This window comes from Wolffia australiana, chromosome 16, assembly GCF_029677425.1.
Source record: "Wolffia australiana isolate 7733 chromosome 16, ASM2967742v1".
NCBI lineage: Eukaryota > Viridiplantae > Streptophyta > Magnoliopsida > Alismatales > Araceae > Wolffia > Wolffia australiana.
This window is the reverse complement of record NC_135850.1, coordinates 1,660,277-1,680,359: the sequence shown is the minus strand read 5'-3', so window position 1 is coordinate 1,680,359 and position 20,083 is coordinate 1,660,277. Positions and strand designations below refer to the sequence as shown.

The window sequence follows — 20,083 nt, the reverse complement described above, 5'->3', positions numbered from 1 at the left end:
CAAAATGTAGTCGTCCATTCACGAGATATCTTTGGTGTCTTAGGTTAATGGATCATTTATAGAATCGTAACGTAAATCAACCTGATTGACGTTTAGGTATAATACCATTCAGGGATTCGTACGGATTGATTTAGGGAACTCTTTCTCCAAAGGGCACCAACTATGTGTCCTTAGTGTCACCAAACTAATAGCCACAAGATCAGATATACTTATCGTATAAGTAGGATCAGTTAGTGCTATTCTATCCGGATAATTTGATGACCATCTCGACTATCCATTGAATATGAATATTTAGAATACATGTTTAAAAACTAGTGATCATTGTATTATGGTCTCACCATAATTCACTAAGTCATTGCGCGTATTCATGGACTTCATTATAAACATCACACGAAATAATAATGAGCGTAAATATTTTATAAAATGAATTTAAACAAACATGGTAGTGTGATTGACTTGACGGCCTCATAATATCCATCATGTGGTCCCATCCTATTGAAGCATGAGGTGATTATTATTACTTCGTTACTATCATTGATGAATTCTCAGGATAATACTGGGTATACATAATGAAGTATAAGTTTGAAGCATTTTATAAATTCAAAGAGTTAAAGAATGAAGAAGAGAAAAAATATGAAAAGAGTATGAAACTCTTTGATCAAACTAAAGAAGAGAACACTCAGTTATGATGGATAATGGTATCTTAACTCTGCCAACTCCTCCCTATACTCCATAGACAACTAACATGCTAGAGAGAAGAAATGTCACATTGTTTTACATGGTGAGATATATTGTAAGATTTTAAAAATTACTAGTATTCCTTTGGGGATACATACTCGAAAAATAGCACATATATTGAACATGTTACCTAGCACATATATTGGCTTAAATACCATATGAGATATGTAAGGGAAGAGAACACAATTTTATGTATGGTAGAGTAGGTGTGTCCTACCCTTTGTTAAGAACTATGACCGAGGAAGGTTAGAGCCAAGAACTCTCTTGTGTAAAAGTTATGGGTTGTCTAAAATGAACACATGGATGATGTTTTTTCCCGCCCCAATGAAAAAATAGTCTTTGTTGTGAAAATGGTACTCTTAGAGGATGAATATATTCTAAAATAAGATAGTGGGATTAAACATATTTCTAGGAATTTCAAGCTAGAACACGAATAATATATTATTAGATGATGGCTCAATTTCATAACATGTTCAAGTACACAAGAGCCACGAAAGACAACCTGATCGTTATGTTGGACATACCACTTCAGGAAAAGTTGAGAAACTACATCTTAAGGATGATGATTGTCTCACGTATGACCACATGGTTCAAGATTCCAATTCATAGAGAAGCAGTGGGTTCTAAAATTCAGCCCATGTACCAAAACCAAGTATGGTACTTGGGTCACCCTCTTGAAGGTTAAATAGTCTAGATTGTAAGTAGATGTTCAAGAAAAAAATTGGTGTGGATGGAAAAGTTGGCATATACAAGGCAAGGTCATTGTCAAAGACAAGGAGTTGATAATGATGTCACATTATCTCATGTTCCCATCGTTAAGTCAATCAGAATCCTTCTCATCATAGATCTAAACTATGTCAATTAGATATGGGAAATGGTTCTCAACGCTACTTTCCTCAATTGAATCCTTGAGGAAGAAGTGCGTACAATAAAATCAGAGGGCTATGCGCCCAAGGAGTTGATAATGTTATCATTAGGAAATGTGTGGCTGTCCAAGAGCTTCTCCACAAAGAGTCTCTGGAGAACCAACCTATCCAAAGTAAGATATATGTCATGCATTTAATAAGAGAGGGCAGTTTATATGGTTTAGTATTTAGTAGGTAATTTTTAATATTTAATAGTATAAATTTGAAAGGAATAGGAAAATCGGGTGAATGGTTGGTCCACAGTTCATGTTTGTTGAAATGCCTCAAATAAACAATATTAAAAATCAGATTTAAGCTTATATGTAGATCAAATCAAATATCTATACTAAGATCCAAATGTAAAGTTCTACCAAAGAGGTTCAGAGCATCATTAGTAGTCCCTTGATTCAGACGACTAAGGATGGGGCGCCCTCATCTCTTCCAGTCTTTGGAGTGCATCTCAGCCATTCTATTCCATGTCAGTCAGCTTCCAAGGTAATATGGATCTTTTACGGTACCGCCTTGTCATTCAAAATAGTCGGAGAGGTGTCATGCCTCTCATCTTGCTCATCCCATGTATGGAAGGGTCTCTCATCACTGCTATCAAATGTTGGTCAGAATATGGTGATATTTGGGGTCAAAGAAGCCTTTTAAGGGTCTAAGAGGAGTCTTGATGGCCCTAGATAGGGCGGTCTGGTCGTTTGGGTTCTCCATGGGCCATTGGATCACCAATGGCAATCCCTCTAGGTCAAAAACCATTGTATGGCTGATAGAGACAATGACAAGGGCGGAGATGGACTTATCTGCCCTTGGATGTCCAATCTCCTCCAAAGAGGATCCAATTGCTGTCATTTAGTCATATATGTGGACCTCACTAGAGTTTCGGTGCACCCTATAGCCACATCAACATCCTTGTTAGTGGGCCCATCAGCTGCCCCATTAGCCGTCCTCTTTCTTGATTGATTTATTGAAGGGCCTCACCATCCTTGCTAGTGGTCACAACAAATCTAGAGCTTAGAAAAAAAAGATAAGAGCAAATTCAGATATAACATGGATCATCTGATTTTCCTTATGATGTGGGCTTCAGGCAAGGTTGGCTCACATCCTGGTCATCTTTGTTTTGTTGATTTCAGAAGATTGTGATGAGTAGGGCTCCGGTCCTTCTATTATATTAGTTGACTGGGTCTACCTGAAAATCTGAAATAAATTTGTTAGAGGGTGTCAATAATGGAAAATTTGAGAAATCGATTTGCTATATAAATCCCAAGTGAGAATCTAATCTGAAATAAAAACTACTACCCTTCATGTGTGCATGTGCAAACCATGTTATCTTTGCATTGGGCCTTTGATGTTGTGGGGCTTTTGTGGGCTTTCTTAGGCTTGCCTTGTGGTGGGCACTTCCTTGTGATGCTCGTGCTCATTGACCGCGGTGGGCTTGAGCACTGCTTTGCCTAGTTAAAACATCTTACGTTATTTATTTATTTCAATTCATCCGTGAAAAATGTAAAATAACCAAATCAAGAGAAGAATGGAACTAATTTTTTTTTTCCCAGTAAAAATTATATGTTAAAATACATTTTGGCTGCAAAATAATTGAGCATGAAAATTAAGTAAAAATCCTGATAAAATGTGTAGTAAAATGATGCATGAATTGTGATGTAAGGTCTGATTAATGCATGAATTGTAAATTCATCTTAAAATTAGGATACTATCAGCAAAATCATGCCAATATAACATTAAAATAGGAAGGATTTCATGCATCTATTTGAATTCATCAGTAGTGCTGAAATGCATCCTTAAAATATGTAGTGTTATGAGAAGATTTTAGGCAGACCCATGAGAAAAATATTAGCTAGTTGTAAAATGCATCCTCAGGTACTTAAGAAAGATTTATGATTTAGTGCTAATTTATGGAGGATAGGAGTTGAGGATCCAGGATTACACTGGCTCAAGTTTCCAATCAGACCTAAATGATACGAAATCTACATCTGGATACCTGTTTTCATTGGATGGGGAATGGTATCTTAGAAAATTTACAAGTATAGCACTACTTCAGTATTCTTAGTGCTCCCATTGTCTTCATTCTTAATGATAGTCATAGTGGCCTCACTGGCCTTCTTGTACACGTTCAGTTCATCTTCATCCATGGTGAAGTAATAAGCCCTTATAGCCTTATCAAATCTGTAATTCTAGCTTCTTGAAGATTATTCAAATCCACAAATGGGCCTTTCTAATACACACACCTTACTAGTAAAGTCCTTGGATTGTATCGTAAACACCTATTCCTCAAGATTTCTATTGATGAAAGTAGTCTTGACACCCATTTTTAAATCTGTAATCGTAAAGGGAAGCTATGACAAGAAGGATTCTGATTGGCAGAATCATGGAAACTGGTGAGAATTTTTTTTCAGTCAATTTTCCTACTTTTCCTTGTATGTGTCAAATTGTCGATCTGGACCCATCTTTTTTTTGGGTACCAACTTACATACCATTAGTCTTACACCTTTAGAAACACCAAGTACCATATTTGGTTTTGGTGCATGGACTGAATTTCAAAATCCATTGCTTCTAGTCATTTTTGAGAATTGGAATCTTGAACTGCCTTGTCATAAGTTATAGGATCATCATTCTTCTGTTGTAGTGTCTCAACTTCATCCAGTTATATCTCCAATATAATATCATGATGTCTGAATATTGTTCATGTCTGAAGTGGCTCATGAACTCGTACTTGAACATGTTCCAGAATTGAGCCTTCATTTGATGAGATGTTATTTGTGTTCCAGCTTGTAATTTCTTCCAATGCCAGTTTACTCCCACTATCTTCTCATAGACAATATTCATGCTCTAATAAGGTGGTGTTTTTTGGATCATAATGTTTGTTCTTGAGGATGGTAAAAGTGGTAACTACTGTTTCTTTTCAGTATCCCTCAAATCTACACAGCTCATTCTTTTTTATAGCTTCTCATGATAGGGTTGAGATCACATACTATAATATACATAAATTTGGGTTTCTTTCAGTTCCATATCTCATGTGGAGTGTGATAAACCAGAATTTGTAACTTAAATAAGCTTCTAATTCCAACATATCTAAGATGCTAATGTTATAATTAAGATATGTTCATACATTGCTTACTCTTTTTAAGAGAAACATGTCCTTGGAGATTATAAAAAGAAACATCCATGATATATGAAATGTTAACCAATCATGCTAAATCAACCAATTTATTTTGAAAATAAATAGAACAACTTTTTTCGTGATTGTCACTGTATATATGAGTCTATCCAAATCAAAAAAGGAATGATGATCTTTATTACGGTTAGAACAAATCAACACTCTTATAAAGTCCTAAAATCTTGGGATGAAATCTCGAGGTTCATTGTTCAGTAAGTAATAGCAATAACTCTTGTGATACTTCCCACCCTGAGCTTTCCCTCACCCTTTCTCAAATTTCTTCTTCTATTCAAGATCTACAAGTCATTGCAGATCACGAAACATATCTAGTATCCAAAAATCACAATCTAGAATCTCTACAAGCCAAGTATCTATCACATAACTACATGAAACACCATCATGCTTCTTATGCGATATCTCATTTAGGTACTTCTTCAAGTTATGCTTCTAATGACCTTTCACTCTCTAGTGGAAGCATGTGCCTTTTTGTGGTCATCCGCATTTAGTGTAGTTGTTTTCACTTGCTTCTTCCCCCCGTCCATCTTCGAGGGAGACATTGCATTTCTCTTCTTGTTGGTTTTACCAATGAAGATCACTTGGACTGGTCCTTCTCATTATTTTACTTGGTTGTGGAAAGCATTTTCAACTTATTAAGAAGAATGGCCTGATTTTTTTATGTTAAAGATAACTATGAATTGAAAACAGAGCCAGGTAAGGACTGAAGAATCATGTATGTTCTCATATCACGGGGAGTTCAACTCTAAGCATGGCAACCTCTCGATCCACTAGATCATCTTCAGCACATGTGGTAATGATGACTCAGCCATGAGAGGTTTGAATAAACTTTTCAGTATCTCATATATGATTCCTACTCTACTTAGGGAATATATCCCTTGGATGAAGTAGCATTGGCTTGATATCTTCATGTCGCCTCAACAACTTATTTCACATCAAAGCCAACATATAGCATTGGACCGTTATGGAATCATCTTTCCACTTATGATATTCTAATAATTCCCATTCAGTTGCATCTGATTCTAGATTATCAAGGCCATCACTCTCTAATATAAAGTCTATGTGCTCTAACTTAAGAAAAATCTTTAATTTTATATGCATGTCAATAAGGTTGTTTTTAGCTGCATTGCAATCATAAGCTCCCCTTTTGAAAAGTCAGAAGGAAGCCTATTTACTTCTACACTCATCTGTTTCTTAACATAACCTCATGTATCGCTCTTGCGCGTAAACTCGCGCCTAAAGTCGCGCCTAAAATCGCTTCTTTGCTTCGCTCCTAAAGTCGTGCACCCATCAAATGATTGCAGCAATAATGCCATGTTTAGGGTTGCTCGATGACATCTTTGTCTCTGTGAGATATTTCTAACGAATCACTAATTCAATCTTATACTGAGTTCATAGAAAATTTAGCTCCCTCTAAATTTTATATTTCCATACAACCCTCATGTGTACAAAATTGAAACAACCGAGTATATCCTAGTGGGAATTGAAATCTCAGCAAATGTATTATGACCTTGAGTATGCTCCGCCAATCATAATAAGGGCTATTGAGATCCCATATCATTGGATTTGTGACTTGTTACAATATCTGATTTTGATTGGGTCCCCAATGCTCATGCAGCCTAGAGTATGTTCCACCAGCCACTGAATTCTGTCTGAATTGTACCTTTGTTACTTGACAGGAATAAATTTGTGTACTCCTAGAGTCTCCAAAAAAACACTCTCATTGGTTGACTAAAATTAGGGGTACCCACAATAGGTCCGTCTAGGTTTTTCATTTCACACTTTCACATGATATCATATAATCACAATTAAAATTGAAATTAGAAATGTAATATGACACAAACTTTGTGTTCAGAAAATTATGCTAAATTACACATGACTATCATGTTTAAAATTTGAGAAATAATCATTGAAATATTTTATGGAATTATATTGAAGCCCAAATAATTTAACTCTTAAATTTATTTCTCATTTATCTCCATATATTTATATCAGGAATTGATTTCCATTTGAGAACTATATCTTTTTGCATAATGGGAATTAGTTTATCTTCCACCGCAAGAATTTTTGTTGACTACTTCTTAACCCAAAAAATAATACACTAAAATTCAAAAAATATTTTCACCATTTGACATTATAAAATTCAAATCCTTATTTATCTAAGAATGTGTATGATTAAGCTTGACACTCTTTTGAAGCTTCAGTGATTTAATAATTTCCTAAGTCTAGTATTTTGTGAGTTGATTCACCAATATTTAAGTTTTATGCTATCCAAGATAATTTCCTATGCTTCCTAGACCACCATTTTGAAAGACTGAATTCACATGATACCAAATTGGCGAGGAAATCATCACCTTTTACATCAATCTAAAAATTTATAATAAAAAATAGGTAATAGGGATAATATTTCTACAATGCAAAATAGATGTGTCAAAGAGCTATGTTCTTTGATGTCATCTGTTTAAATAGCTCATTAGTCTAGACAGTTTTCAAACTTAATGATAGGCACACTTTTCTTGCAAGTGGATAACCCCCCTTTCTTCCCCCAAAACACCAAATACATAATCTACGTCGCAATGGGGCAACCATGTCACACACAAGGGACTATGTCATGGCATAAATAACTGTACGACTTTTTGTTGAGTCACTATGTCACAATCCTCATTAACACAACTATTATAGCCAATGGTTTGGGGTGACAATTTTCAACTAACAAACAGTTTTGTTAGTTTTAAAATTTTCTTAACTGACAAAATGGCCCTAGGTGCCATGTTCAGGAATGGTGACCACTAGATATGGTGACCATCTGTGAATTGTCACCCCAAACCATTTTGGAACCTTTAATCTTTGGTGCAGAAAGATCAATAAGGCATCTAGTATTTCATAATTTTCTAAATAATTTGGTCTTTACATAGCCATTTAAAATATTGTAACACATGATTTCATCATTACTCAACTACTTAAATATTTCATGGAGAATAAAAAAATGAAGATTTGTTATTGCTTAATAATTCATTTTTACTAATCATTCATTTACTTATTTAATAAGACCTTGTACCGGACCTCTTATCTTGGACCCATCGAGTTAGCCAATTTATGAGTAAGGTAACATTGGATTGCCTCAGAACCTGCCTTGAAGTCGCATAGCGCTAATGATTTTTCCAGAATAACATGAAATTATCAGAACAGTCAGTAGACCAAGCTGACCTATCCTCAAGGATGCGTCAGATAAGTGGACCCATGGGTCAGTTCCACCGGCCAAAACCAACTCGTAAGACGAGGTAAATATTGTGAGACATAATTTGATCATTATTCTCTTGAACACTTAAATATTTCATGGAGAATCAGATAATGAAAGATTATTTATTGATTGAGAATGAGGAGCATAATTTCATTTTTACTAATTATCCATTTATCGAAGTACACCTGTCATGTTGGACTCATCAAGTTAGCCAATTTACGAGTGAGGTAACAATGGATTGCATGAGAACCTGTCATGAAGGTGTGCAGCCCCAATCATTTTTTTTCAGAATAACATGAAATTAATCAGAAAAAAATCAGGGAGAATGATTAGTGGACTAGCCTGACCCGTGACCTGCCCTCTAGGACACGTCAGGTAAGTAGACCGATGGGTCAGTCGCGCCGGCCAAACCCGACTCGTACCTCCTATCTGTCCTCTTGAGTGGGACAGGTAAGATCTACCATACAGGACCACCAAACCCCTAATTCTGCCTTTTGGGAATCTTCCCCTTTCTCTCTCTTGCTGTCTCTATCTCTCTCTAGACTCCACAGATCTAACGGCCCACAATGGACAAAAGCAGCTGGTCGGTGGGCTTATCCACATAAACTAAGACTCTACTGACTGGCCAGAATTAAAAATAAAATAAAATAAAGACATCTGAGTGACAGCTCTCCAAGCGGGGCCCCATAAAACGGCCCACCAAAGCCCAACCCTCTCAAAAGCCATTACAGTCATTTCCCCACGTTGGCAATACAGTAAATATCTAAAAATCGAGGGGCTATTGCGCAGACAGATGTTCTTGCTAAAAGCCGACTTATGAATCATTAAGTTATGATTTCTTGGCAAACGCGTCATTACGAGGCCCACCAACGCCCAACCCTCAAAGGGCATTACAGTCATTTCTCCGCGCCGTCTCAATCCAACGGCGGAGAGGCATCGACAGATGAATGGCACACGGTAAATATCTCAAAAATGAGGGGCTATTGCACATTCGGATGTTCTTGCTAAAGCCGACTTCGTATCTCTTGGCAAACGCGTCATAACGAGGCCTGCCAAGGCCCAACCCTCAAAGGGCATTACAGTCATTTCCCCGCGGAGAGACATCGACAGAAGAATGACAAAACAGTAAATATCTAAAAAACGAGGGGCTATTGTACAGACCGATGTTCTTGCTAAACCCGACTTCGGATTTCTTGGCAAACGCGTCAAGCTTCGATCGATCGAGCGAGCTCGCTCGGATCCTGCAATGGGATCCGACGCGGCGGTCCACGGCGGCGATGGCGGCGGCGGAAGCGGCGGCGACGGCGGCGGCGATGTAGTATCGCGCTTGCAGAGGTTGAACAGTCCGAGATATGCCGGAACGATGACAAGGCGAGGTCAATCCTTCAAACGAGCGGAGATCGAGCTACAGATCAATTCCCCGCGGTCGTGCGACAGTCCGAGAAGCCCTGGCCACGCCGTAGACGGCGAATTAGGTCAGGACGATCGATCTTCGGGCTCGCGGTCGAGGTTGCAGGCGGCGCCTCTCAAGAAGGCCGTCGGCGGCGGTAGAAGAAACCTCAGGAACGTTGTGTTCTTTTGCTTTTGCGGAGTTTGCTTGATGCTCGGCCTTGCCAAGTTCTTCTCCGCCCGATGGATCGGCCTCGGCGAGATAGATCGTCGGGTTGGTTTTTCTTTTTTTTTTTGAGAATCTTGCATCGATTATCTTGGAAATTTGCTGAAATTGGCGGATGAATTTCGACGATTTCTCTGGTTTGTAGGATGTATCTGGAAACTATGATGATCTCGCCGCTCTTCGTCGCGCTCGACCGCTCGCCGTTACCGACGGAAGCGATCGAGAGAGAACGCTCAAAGCTATTCAAAGCAGCACAATTCATGCAAGCTCTCTATCTATCTTTCTTTCTATCTATCTATCTTTCTCAAGTTATCGTGCGATTGGGATTTGTTTTTGCAGATTTCGGGAATCTGGGCGAAGCCAGAAAGTGGGAACTTCGTGCAGTGCATAGACAAGAGAGAAAACAAGAGCAAGTCCTCTCTGTGAGACTTTGTTATCGTTCTTGGTGCGAAGAACTGCAGCTAAATTCTTTGGTTTTATGGCTTGTTCTTCGCAGAGTTGGACGGAAACAGCAATGGTTTTCTGATGATCAACGCCAATGGAGGATTGAATCAGATGCGATTTGGGGTTCGTCTCCTTCTCCCAATTTCTGTTATGCGGATTCTGATGAGTAATCTTATTAGAATGCAGATATGTGACATGGTTGCGGTTGCCAAGATCATGAAGGCAACCCTGGTTATACCTTCGCTCGATCATACATCCTTCTGGGCTGATCAAAGGTGGCAAGTTCGTTCTTGAACTTCCAACTAATCTTTTATATCATATTCCAAACTTTTATCATTCATGGGCAACGAACATAATGATACTTAAGACATTCTTGATCTACATCTTCTCTTCAAAGTTTTCATCTTTATCTACGTTTTATTAGGAGAAAATACTAGTACTTCTAACATTTTAAAACGTTTTTTTTTATATCATATTCCAAACTTAACCATTCATGGGTAACGAACACAATGGAGCTATTTAATTTCATATTTATCTGCGTTTAATTCGGAGAAAAAACTAGCCCTAACAATTTAAAATGCTATTTTTTTAATTTCAGTGGGTTCAAGGATCTGTTTGACTGGAAGCATTTCATTGAAACTTTGAAGGACGACGTTCAAGTCGTGGAATCGCTGCCAGATTCGATGGCTGGCGTGGAGCCCTTTGTGAAGACGCCTGTATCTTGGTCCAAGGTATAAAGTTTTGTGAAAATTAAGGTTGAGTTAGCATGAAATGCGTTGATTTTCTTGGGGTTCCAGGCGAATTACTACAAAACAGAGGTCCTTCCGCTGCTGAAACAGCACAAAGTTGTGTTTTTTACACACAGCGACTCTCGGCTAGCGAACAACGAGTTGGCCAGCTCGATTCAGAAGCTGAGATGCCGAGTGAACTATCAGGCGCTGAGGTACTCTGCTCCAATTGAAGATCTCGGCGCCATACTGGTCTCAAGAATGCGGGAGGGAGGGGAACCCTATGTTGCACTCCACCTCAGGTCCCCATCATCGTCATCATCGTCATCATCATCATCATCATTATCATTCTCATCATCATCGTCATCAAGTTCTGGGCATTGTGGGAAAGCTCATGATTTGAGTTGATTTTCACGCCGTTGTGTCAACAAAGTGCGGATAGAGTTGATTTTCACGCCGTTGTGTCAACAAAGTGCGGATAGAGTTGATTTTCAGCTATTTTCATCATCATCATGGTTAGCATTATTACCATTATCATCATGGTGTATTTTGGCATTATCATCATCATGGTGTATTTTGGAAACCCACATGCTGAGTTGGAATGAGAGATATCTTGGACCTGATGTCATTGCCATCATCATTATTATCGGAATCTGAGGGTCATTTTTGTGCCAAAAACTTCAATTGGAGTGAACCAGGTAAGTAATTACCACAGGTGTTCATTATCGTCATCATTACCATAATGACCACCATGTTCATTACCATGATCATCATCATCATGTTTTGAGATATACTTACTGTTGGCATGCGGTGATCTTCATCTCTAGGTCATTTGCATGTGAAGGAAACATCCTGTGGTGTGACCCAGATGAGCGACGAGTAGACATGGTTCTTCTGTTCTGTCCGTTTGAAATGAACAAAAAATTCGCACAAAAGAACCGCACAGGGCCTGTTCTTTGTTCTGTTCTTTTTTTGTGCAAAAACAAACAATAGAACCGCACACGGGTTTGTGCGATGATCTGTTGGAATTCAATATTGTTCTGTTCGGAAAACCGAACAGATCGAATAATTCGCACAAATTCGCACAAAAGGAACTGAACAACCATGTCTAGCGACGAGCAATATGTATAAATCATCATAATCATCATGACTAGATCGCTTCAACAAACAAAGCGTTCGTTCTGGCTAGGTATGAGAAGGACATGCTGGCATTCACAGGGTGCGACCACAGCCTGACGCCAGCGGAGGGCGAGGAGCTGAGGAAGATGAGGCAGGAAGTGAGCCACTGGAAGGAGAAGGACATCAATGGCACCGACCGACGGGCCAGCGGAGGCTGCCCACTGACCCCACGGGAGACGTCTCTCCTCCTCGAAGGGCTGGGCTTTCCTCCCGCCACCCGCATCTACCTCGTTGCCGGCCCGGCCTTTGGCAATGGCAGCATGGCCCCACTACAGGCTGCCTTCCCAAACCTGCATTCTCATGCCACCCTCGCCACCGCCTCCGAGCTCGCCTCCTTTGTAAGCCGCCAGAACATGCTGGCTGGCCTCGACTACGTTGTCGCCCTCCAGAGCGACGTCTTCCTCTACACCTACGACGGCAACATGGCCAAGGCAGTCCAGGGCCACCGCCGCTTCCTCGGCTTCAGGAAAACCATTGTCCCAGACAGGTGGGTAGAAGATTAGTTAGCGTGGCCACTGCGCGAGGAGACGACATGAAAATTAAACTATTTTTTTTTTGTTGCAGAGCGAGCTTGGTGAGATTGGTGGATGAGCTGGACGAGGGAAGGCTGAGGTGGAGCAAGTTTAAGGCCAAGGTGAAGAAGCTGCACAAGGATAGAATTGGAGGTCCTTATATGAGGGAGCCAGGGGAGTTTCCCAAGCTGGAGGAGAGCTTCTTCGCCAACCCGCTGCCGGGTTGCATATGCGAAGAAGCCAAGAGAGAGAGATGAGGAAGAGGAAAGAAACTCCGAGAGGGCAGTAATTTCTTCCTTCTTTTACTCATATATTTATTCAGATGTGTAGTATTCTAAGAGAGAAACTAAGAGAACACCAAGAACAGAGACAGAGGAAAGAGGACTGCTAACCGGAACTTCCTTTCAAGGATCAAAACCAGGAGAGTCCGCAGATCCGCTTCAGGCTAGGGCAAGCTCTGCGGAGGTTCCGTAGATAAACCGGATAGATCTGCGGTCGTTACGAAAAGTCAACTTTGCCGATCAAAGCTATGCCACTAAACGTAGGTATGATGAATGTACAAAGTCTCTGTCTATCTCTCTCTCTGATTATGATTCACTATGAAACGATGGTGCTGGGCTTTACAGAATTTAATGTGACGAGAGACGAGATGCGGCCCGACCTTGGGGCAATTATTGACATGGAGAGTTTCCAGCAGGTCGCAGTTGGCGATTGCCGCTTCTACTGCTTCCTCGGTAAGCATTGCGCATGCCTGCAGATATTGTTATCAAAAATTAAATTCCTCAAAGTTGGCCTATGTGGACTAAGAATATAATAAAAATCAAGGTCAAGAACCACCGTGAGATACAAGATGGACAATTTGGGGCAATCCAGAATCAAAATCTCCAATGCACCACAGTCGCTGCAATTCAGGAAATACCCATGTTAAAAAAATTAAACACTGGAAAGAGGGAGTTTTAAAAAAATGAAAAATAGAAGACCTCAGATTCAGGTAATCAAGCTTGGGGCATGAAACGTAGACTTCCTTCAGATTTGCCGCCATCCGAACGTTGAGATGAGAGAGGTGGAAGCGGCAAGACGACAGGGGAATGAGCACTCTCCTGATGTTCCGGCATCCGACGCAGTTCAGGCTCTCAATAAGATGACTGGATCGTTGACGATGACGTGGACTGTTGGCGGGGGTCAACCATACAAGATCGTGCATGTTGACACAGCCATTCAAGTTGACGTTGACCAGATTTGTGCAGGTTTCTAGAATCTTCTCAATGGCAATTCTTCCGGCTGTAGAATAAGACAGGTCCAGCTCACGGAGCGCCGGTAGAGCGCTCTCCTCGAAAACGGCATCAAGTGAGGACTCTTTTAGACACTTGCAAGCGATCAATTTTAATGTCTGCAAAAAAATCCAAAAGCCACCTCAGATTAACAGATAAAAATACAAAAGAATGACGATGAAATTGAAGAAAAAATAGAGCCTTGTCTTGACCTCAAGCTGGGAGCAGGCTTCAAAGACAGGCTGAAAGTCTGTCAAGAAGGTATAAGACAGGTCTAGCGTCTTCAGGCGAGGAAGCCAGTGCAGCGAAGAAAGCGCCGTGGATTCGATGGATGTACAGGAGGATAATATCAAGGTCTCGATCAACGGACACGAAGCAGCAGTCGCCGACAAGCTCTCGCCACTCAATTGGCTGCAACAAGAAGATAATGACCAAGAATTGAGTAAGCAGAAGGGATGAGAAAAGGATATACTAAAATCGCTGCTTGCCTACAGAATGAAGCGTCAAAGGATGACAGCTTTGGGCAGTTGATTGATGCTTCGGACAGAACACCGCAGCCTTTCAGTTCAAGTCCTCGCATTTGCGGGGCCTCAATTTTGAGTGCGGTCAGCTTTGGACATATACCCAGATTAAGAGACCAGAGTCCAACCTGAAACATCGGGTTTTTCTCAATAAGTTGACGAAAGACTTTTTATTATTACTGAAGGGGGAGAAGAACGAAAAACGTGAAACAGAATGCAAAGTTTGTAGAAATAAACATTAGAGAGAAAACTGTAATGGGTTAATCACAATAACTAAAGCAATCATTTGAAAATGAATATCTGGAGTAAAGATACTGGTGAAGATTACTCACAGGGCAAAATGAAGCCCTTTCAAGATGGTCACAGCCAGATAAATTTACTCTCTGAAGATTAGGGCAAGAAAGCTCGAGAAGAGTGACAGCCCGGCAACCAGCCAGGGAAAGATTGGCCAAGGAATTGCTATTAAAGACCACCAGCTTTAAACTCTGCAAATAAATAGCAAAAAACAGATGGCCGTTGGAATAATTGGTCGACAAGAATTATGGGAAGAAAAGGACAACCGTTGTCAAGGACAAAACACACCTCACAATTGTCAAGAACTAAGGACCTCAGCATTGGACAACCCCCACCCTCACTGAAAACCTTACAAACTGAATCACTCAAAGACTCGCAATCAGTCAAATCAACTTCTTGCAAATTGCGACATTGCAGCAATAATGTCGTCAAGCTCTCCTGCTTTTGCAAGACCAGTTTCTGCAGCCAATTATACACAAACTAGGCTTAAATGACGTATGTTTCCTATTAATCAACAAATATCGGATATGAAACGCACCTGAAGAACAGCTGACACGATACTAATGCGTTGAAGAACAGGACAGTTAGAAACTGTGACAGATGAAAGCGAGTGGCAGCGGAGGTTTAACTCAACGAACCTGCACAGGCACTTTACCTAAATAAAAATATAATCATAACATATAATCATCTGATCTTGGGGAGAACCCATTACTAACTTGCGGCAATGTATGAGACTGATGTTCTGCAAATGGGGTAGCTCCAAAGATACTGATGTAAGAAGGGCGCAACAGTCAAGTTGCAGAGACTGAAAAGAATGAAGCATTTTGATAAGTCGAGCTAAAGAACACTGTAAAATAGTGAGAAAGTGTCCAACCTCCAGCATATAACAATGAGATATTGCGACTACCGAAACAGAAGTAATGCCTTCACAATTATGAAGCTTCAAATCAGTCAGCATTGGCAGTCTCACGGACTGTAAAAACAAAAGAGTAACATTCATTGATGATGTGGAAAGAAATTGAAAAATTAGAAATAAAAAAGTGAAAAAATCAAAATAGAAAATTAGAAACAAAGAAAGATCACCTCTAATGAAATGTTGGGGCAAAATGAGGCGTCCAAGTAGAGTAGATTAGGGCAAGAGAAAGCTATCTCACGGAGTGTCTCATCACTCACACAGACGCACAAAGATATATCCAACGAAGTCAGCAATGGGCAAGAGGTGGCAGCTGCCCGGATTCCCGTATCTGATAGTTTGTGACAAGAAGATATATCTAAAAGATGCAACTGCGGAGTGTGAAGCAATGCATGTGCCATGCTACTTCGCCTAAGAGACAGAGCCCGCAACTGCTGGCACCTGCAGATTAATCATAGTTAAATTGCAGGTTAAAATATCACTGCCTACTTTATAATAGCCAATTGCCCAATGCGAAATTGTAATCGCCTATTGCACAACTTAAGGCAGATAGAGCGTGAATGAAAGATCAATTCTACTGTTTTTCTAGGCTTTATTCCCTCCCTCCCAGGTGGCAGGGCTCCACCTGTTGCCCTACCTCCTCTATCTCTCTCCCCGATCATCATCAAGGTAGACAACCATTAAATCAATCAGAGGATGACACGACAACCTGATATTCTTAGAAGATGAGAGTTTACCTAACAGAAACTCTGAGAATACGACATTTTACTACATGAAGATCACGCAGATTGTCATGATGAACGGTAAGTTCTTGGAGACCACTGCCAAAAGCTGCATCACTTATGTGTAACGTCTTCAGTGCAGGACAACCACTCAACGCATGAAAAAATCCATCAGGTATCAACCCTTTGCCGAAGGTCAAAGATTCAAGTTTCCTGGAAATACGACAAAATGATCAGACAAGGGGATAGATACATGATCAGACAAGGCATTGAACTAAAACGAACCTCAGTGAGGTCATTGCTGCCATAACAAGCACATCCACACGATGAACTCCGAATACATTCACTTGAACAGCATTTGGATAGCGATGACATATCGCAGAGACTGCACAGAAATGCTAATTCTGAGCAAGAAAAACCTTTTATCTGATGCATTTCGAAAGCTTTGATAAGCAAAAATAAATGTAATGAATCCAATGTACCAAAAATAAATAAATAATGGCCAAAGATCGCATAACATTCCTAATTGATAGGAAAGACAAGATAAGTGAAAAACGTAACTTTTCCTTTTTTTAGTCTTATAGTCTTACCGAAAAGTTTTAGTTAAGTATGTATCCCTTCCGTGATTTGACAGTTGAACCTCAGAACCATTGAACAGGATATAAAATTAAGGCTTCTTTCCCCAAGAGATTACGTCTTTTTTCTGTCTTGTTTGCACCTCTTACCCTTCTCCTCTCTCGAAGCTCTCTTCATGGACATCTAAGGCTTCTCAAACTGGCTTCGTAGAGGCTAGTTGCAAGAATCAGGCCTCTTTCGCCCATGTTTTCTGTTCTACATTCCTTCATTAATTGAGACCATCTATCCTAAGAAGCAAGAAAAAAGATCAAATATGTGATATGATCTGGTTCGCAAATTAACATTATGAACCGCCAAAGATTGCAGCTAGTCTATTTTTTACTCTGGAAAGTTCCTGAAGTTAGAAAGAATCTCGTGTTTATTATGGAATCAGTTACCATGAATAGTACTGGGGGATCTGATCAGATCAATTGAGAGATTTATGGGAGCAGTGATCTAATACAGTCTTTGATCGGCGATCCATGGTGGATTCAGCACGCTCGCGGGGACACATTGGATCAATCAGTTATCTCAATATAACCCACTGTGAGTTGATTTGATCCACAATCAGATCCTCAGACGGGGAACGATCTGTGGGCCCTACCAAGGTGTAAAATGCTTAGAAAATGGGAAAAGACTAGCTACTGCTTCAGAATTTAATGACGATATTTTTTCCATCCTTAACATGTGGCAGTTCTCCATTGGATTAACAAGTACTGCTTTAATTCACCAATATATTTTGAGAGTCCTGATAAGATAACCAATTTTTGAAAATCGTAGGGTCATAAATACCCCCATGTAATGTCATTAGAAACATCTTTTTTGATGAATGATCATTTTGTGGTTTCTAGGCACGAGTAGCTGCATCCAGCTGTCGTGAGAGCAAGAACTCCCAATTTGGAAGTTCTTGAGGGTTTGGTTACCTATCTCTCTATCTTCTTCTCTCTTAGCTCTCCATCCCTCCCATTCTCCTCTCTCTCTTCTTCTCTCTTAGCTCTCCATCTCTCCCATTCTCCTCTCTCTCTTCTTCTCTCTTAGCTCTCCATCTCTCCCATTCTCCTCTCTCTCTCTCATCCCATTTCTTGATTTTCTTAGATCTACATGGGGATTGTAACATGTATCAACCATTATCATGGGCCCAGACATTAACACACGACGTTTCAGCACTTTGTATCTTCATGAATAATTGAAATACATAATTTAAAAGAGCAAGAATGAAAACTCTTGCAATCACGATTTTAGAAGTTTCGAAAATAGAGCAGATGAACAGAGGCGTACAGTTATCAGGTGTGATGCTTTGTTCTTCAAAGTTTAAACACCTCCAAAAGTCTTCATACGAACTGGCTGCATGCCACTGCTTACAAGTGGCTCCCGCTCTACATAGATCTTTATGGCCTAAGAATGAAAAAACCTGCAAGCATTTCTTTTTTTTCAGAGAGACCTCTGTCGGGAATCAAAGGAATAATCCGCAAAATGTGAGGAAAAATACCATATGCAACAAATCCTCCGTCAAATCCATTCTAGACGCAAACTCATAATAATCAGAAGCCTGGGAACATTGCATATCAGCTTCATTCTCATCGGAGAGGTTAATGTTGCTTCCTAGATCATCACCACAAGTTGAATCATCACCGAGATAGGTCACGCTTTGTGATGATACCATGGAATCCCCGATCATTTGTTCATCCATATATGAAGGCGGATAAGATGGATTTGCGGTTGATGAAGACGCGGCAGTGTACTGGTCGTTCCTGAAATTCAACACGACAGGCTTACATATCCAACTATGGTTAAAATCGAGATGAAAGGTAAATAAGTGTTTTCAAAATTTCTAATACGGAAACGAGGCAACAATAGCTCAACGATAAATCAAATCAGAGACAGATTAGTAGGGATATAAAACAAAACACGAAAATTTGAAACCAGACAAGCAACACCAATCCTCAGAGAAGAAGTCATCAAGACGTGATTAAAATTTTCGAACAGTAAATAATGCACGAAAATGGGCACTGTAAGAATTTAACAGGAAGAAGAAAGACAACATTTCCACCAGTATCTTCTAATTTTAGTTTGAATCTCATAAAAACAGTAATCGTCGAAGATAACCAAGATCAGGGACTAACAACCCTCAACATTGAAGAAAGAAGAAGATCAACAACTTACTCATTGTTGTGAGACACCTTCGCCCATTTATATAACTCTCTATCCGCACCTCTTCTACCCGACGGTAAAAATCCTGATTCTCTCTTGCGAATCGCATTCAATTCTGGAAATAGAGACATTTTTTCTTCCCGTTCTGATACACGGGCCGACGAAGATGGTCGTTCCTCCAAGAAGAGTGAACATCCGACTCGATGTTCCTCTTCTTGCTGTAGATTCTTGCAAATACTACCACTTACAACATCATCTTCTTCTGGATGCCTAACACGCGGCAACCGCTGCAGGTTAAGACCCAAATTAAGCCCCCGATCGTCGGAATCCTCCACCTCCATGCTATCTTCTTTCGCACAAATATTTTCCCTTTCATGATCACCCGAGAACTCCATCACCCAATTGCACGGACGGGCCGGGAACAACGGGCAATGCGGTAAATTATCGAGAAATCACCCAAAACCAGCGCCTAAAGGAGCCTTTCACGGAGATGATTTTGAAAAACTAACTCGATCTTCAAGAAGACATCAATAATCAAACCCCGTTCAAGAATCAAACAAGTGAACGGCGCACAGAAGAGAAAATTCCAGTCAGCCCAGGGAAATCCATGATCCGACGGAATCAAGACCAAAAAAAATAAAAAAAATCGACGATTACGAGAAAGGAGGAAGCGTAACGGGGAAACGCATAGGGTTCCGAATCGAACAATCGAAAGAAGGAAGAATGAGAATCAAATCAAGAGGCGGAATCCGCTACCGATCTGCCCGCTCGTAACGCCCAAAGGAAGATCTCGCGCTCTCCCTTCTTTACCGCCTCCCTCCCTCCGCCATGGCTACCTTCCGACGAACTCGCAGACTAAGTCACATAACCAGAGATTGAGAGAGAGAGAGAGATTGAATTTAGCTTAATTTTGTTTTTCTTTCTTTTCTTTCAGGTCCCTTGTGATTGGTCCACGTGTGTAGGCCACGTGAGCAAGTGGGCCCATTTTAGTTGCCACGTCCTTTATTCGCGGTGAGCTTACCTCTAAGATCCCAATCAGTCAGGGAT

General features: G+C 40.3%; 2 protein-coding genes across 11 annotated transcripts; one reads left to right on the top strand and one right to left on the bottom strand.

Annotated features, from left to right (window-relative positions):
• The first annotated feature begins 9,242 nt into the window (after positions 1-9,242).
• Positions 9,243-12,870, top strand: LOC144713822 (O-fucosyltransferase family protein). 2 transcript variants are annotated; one of them, XM_078588529.1, is made up of 9 exons: positions 9,243-9,734; positions 9,832-9,948; positions 10,026-10,095; positions 10,183-10,253; positions 10,317-10,405; positions 10,729-10,861; positions 10,928-11,160; positions 12,077-12,524; positions 12,602-12,870. In XM_078588529.1, the coding sequence occupies exons 1-9, from the start codon at positions 9,318-9,320 to the stop codon at positions 12,626-12,628; spliced, it is 1,605 nt and encodes a 534-aa protein (XP_078444655.1). In that variant the 5' UTR covers positions 9,243-9,317; the 3' UTR covers positions 12,629-12,870. The 2 variants fall into 2 exon arrangements, with proteins under 2 accessions (XP_078444655.1, XP_078444654.1); XM_078588528.1 differs by having other exon boundaries at positions 9,246-9,734; positions 12,048-12,524.
• SLOMO (F-box family protein) lies at positions 11,918-19,913 on the bottom strand. Of its 9 annotated transcripts, none has more exons than XR_013584169.1 (19): positions 19,793-19,913; positions 19,049-19,405; positions 18,375-18,636; positions 18,164-18,296; positions 16,556-16,655; positions 16,286-16,483; positions 15,719-15,989; positions 15,510-15,608; positions 15,352-15,440; positions 15,174-15,273; positions 14,924-15,094; positions 14,674-14,826; positions 14,309-14,469; positions 14,033-14,231; positions 13,530-13,939; positions 13,387-13,450; positions 13,174-13,300; positions 12,942-13,038; positions 11,918-12,552 (listed from the first exon to the last, which is right to left on the bottom strand). XR_013584169.1 is itself a non-coding variant. In XM_078588526.1 (19 exons), the coding sequence occupies exons 2-18, from the start codon at positions 19,375-19,377 to the stop codon at positions 12,961-12,963; spliced, it is 2,907 nt and encodes a 968-aa protein (XP_078444652.1). In that variant the 5' UTR covers positions 19,378-19,405; positions 19,793-19,913; the 3' UTR covers positions 11,918-12,552; positions 12,942-12,960. The 9 variants fall into 9 exon arrangements, 6 of the variants coding, with proteins under 6 accessions (XP_078444652.1, XP_078444651.1, XP_078444649.1 ...); XR_013584168.1 differs by having other exon boundaries at positions 11,918-12,497; XM_078588526.1 differs by having other exon boundaries at positions 13,211-13,300.
• Between the last annotated feature and the right edge of the window lie 170 nt (positions 19,914-20,083).

Coding starts and splice junctions, on each gene's coding strand:
- LOC144713822 (XM_078588528.1), top strand. CDS start 9,318: ATGGGATCCGACGCGGCGGTCCACGGCGGCGATGGCGGCGGCGGAAGC. Junction 9,735..9,831: donor TCGGCGAGATAGATCGTCGG/GTTGGTTTTTCT, acceptor TCTGGTTTGTAG/GATGTATCTGGAAACTATGA. Junction 10,862..10,927: donor CGCCTGTATCTTGGTCCAAG/GTATAAAGTTTT, acceptor TTGGGGTTCCAG/GCGAATTACTACAAAACAGA.
- SLOMO (XM_078588521.1), bottom strand. CDS start 19,377: ATGGAGGTGGAGGATTCCGACGATCGGGGGCTTAATTTGGGTCTTAAC. Junction 15,990..16,285: donor ATTCTCAGAGTTTCTGTTAG/GTAAACTCTCAT, acceptor ATTAATCTGCAG/GTGCCAGCAGTTGCGGGCTC. Junction 15,095..15,173: donor TCGTGTCAGCTGTTCTTCAG/GTGCGTTTCATA, acceptor AATTGGCTGCAG/AAACTGGTCTTGCAAAAGCA.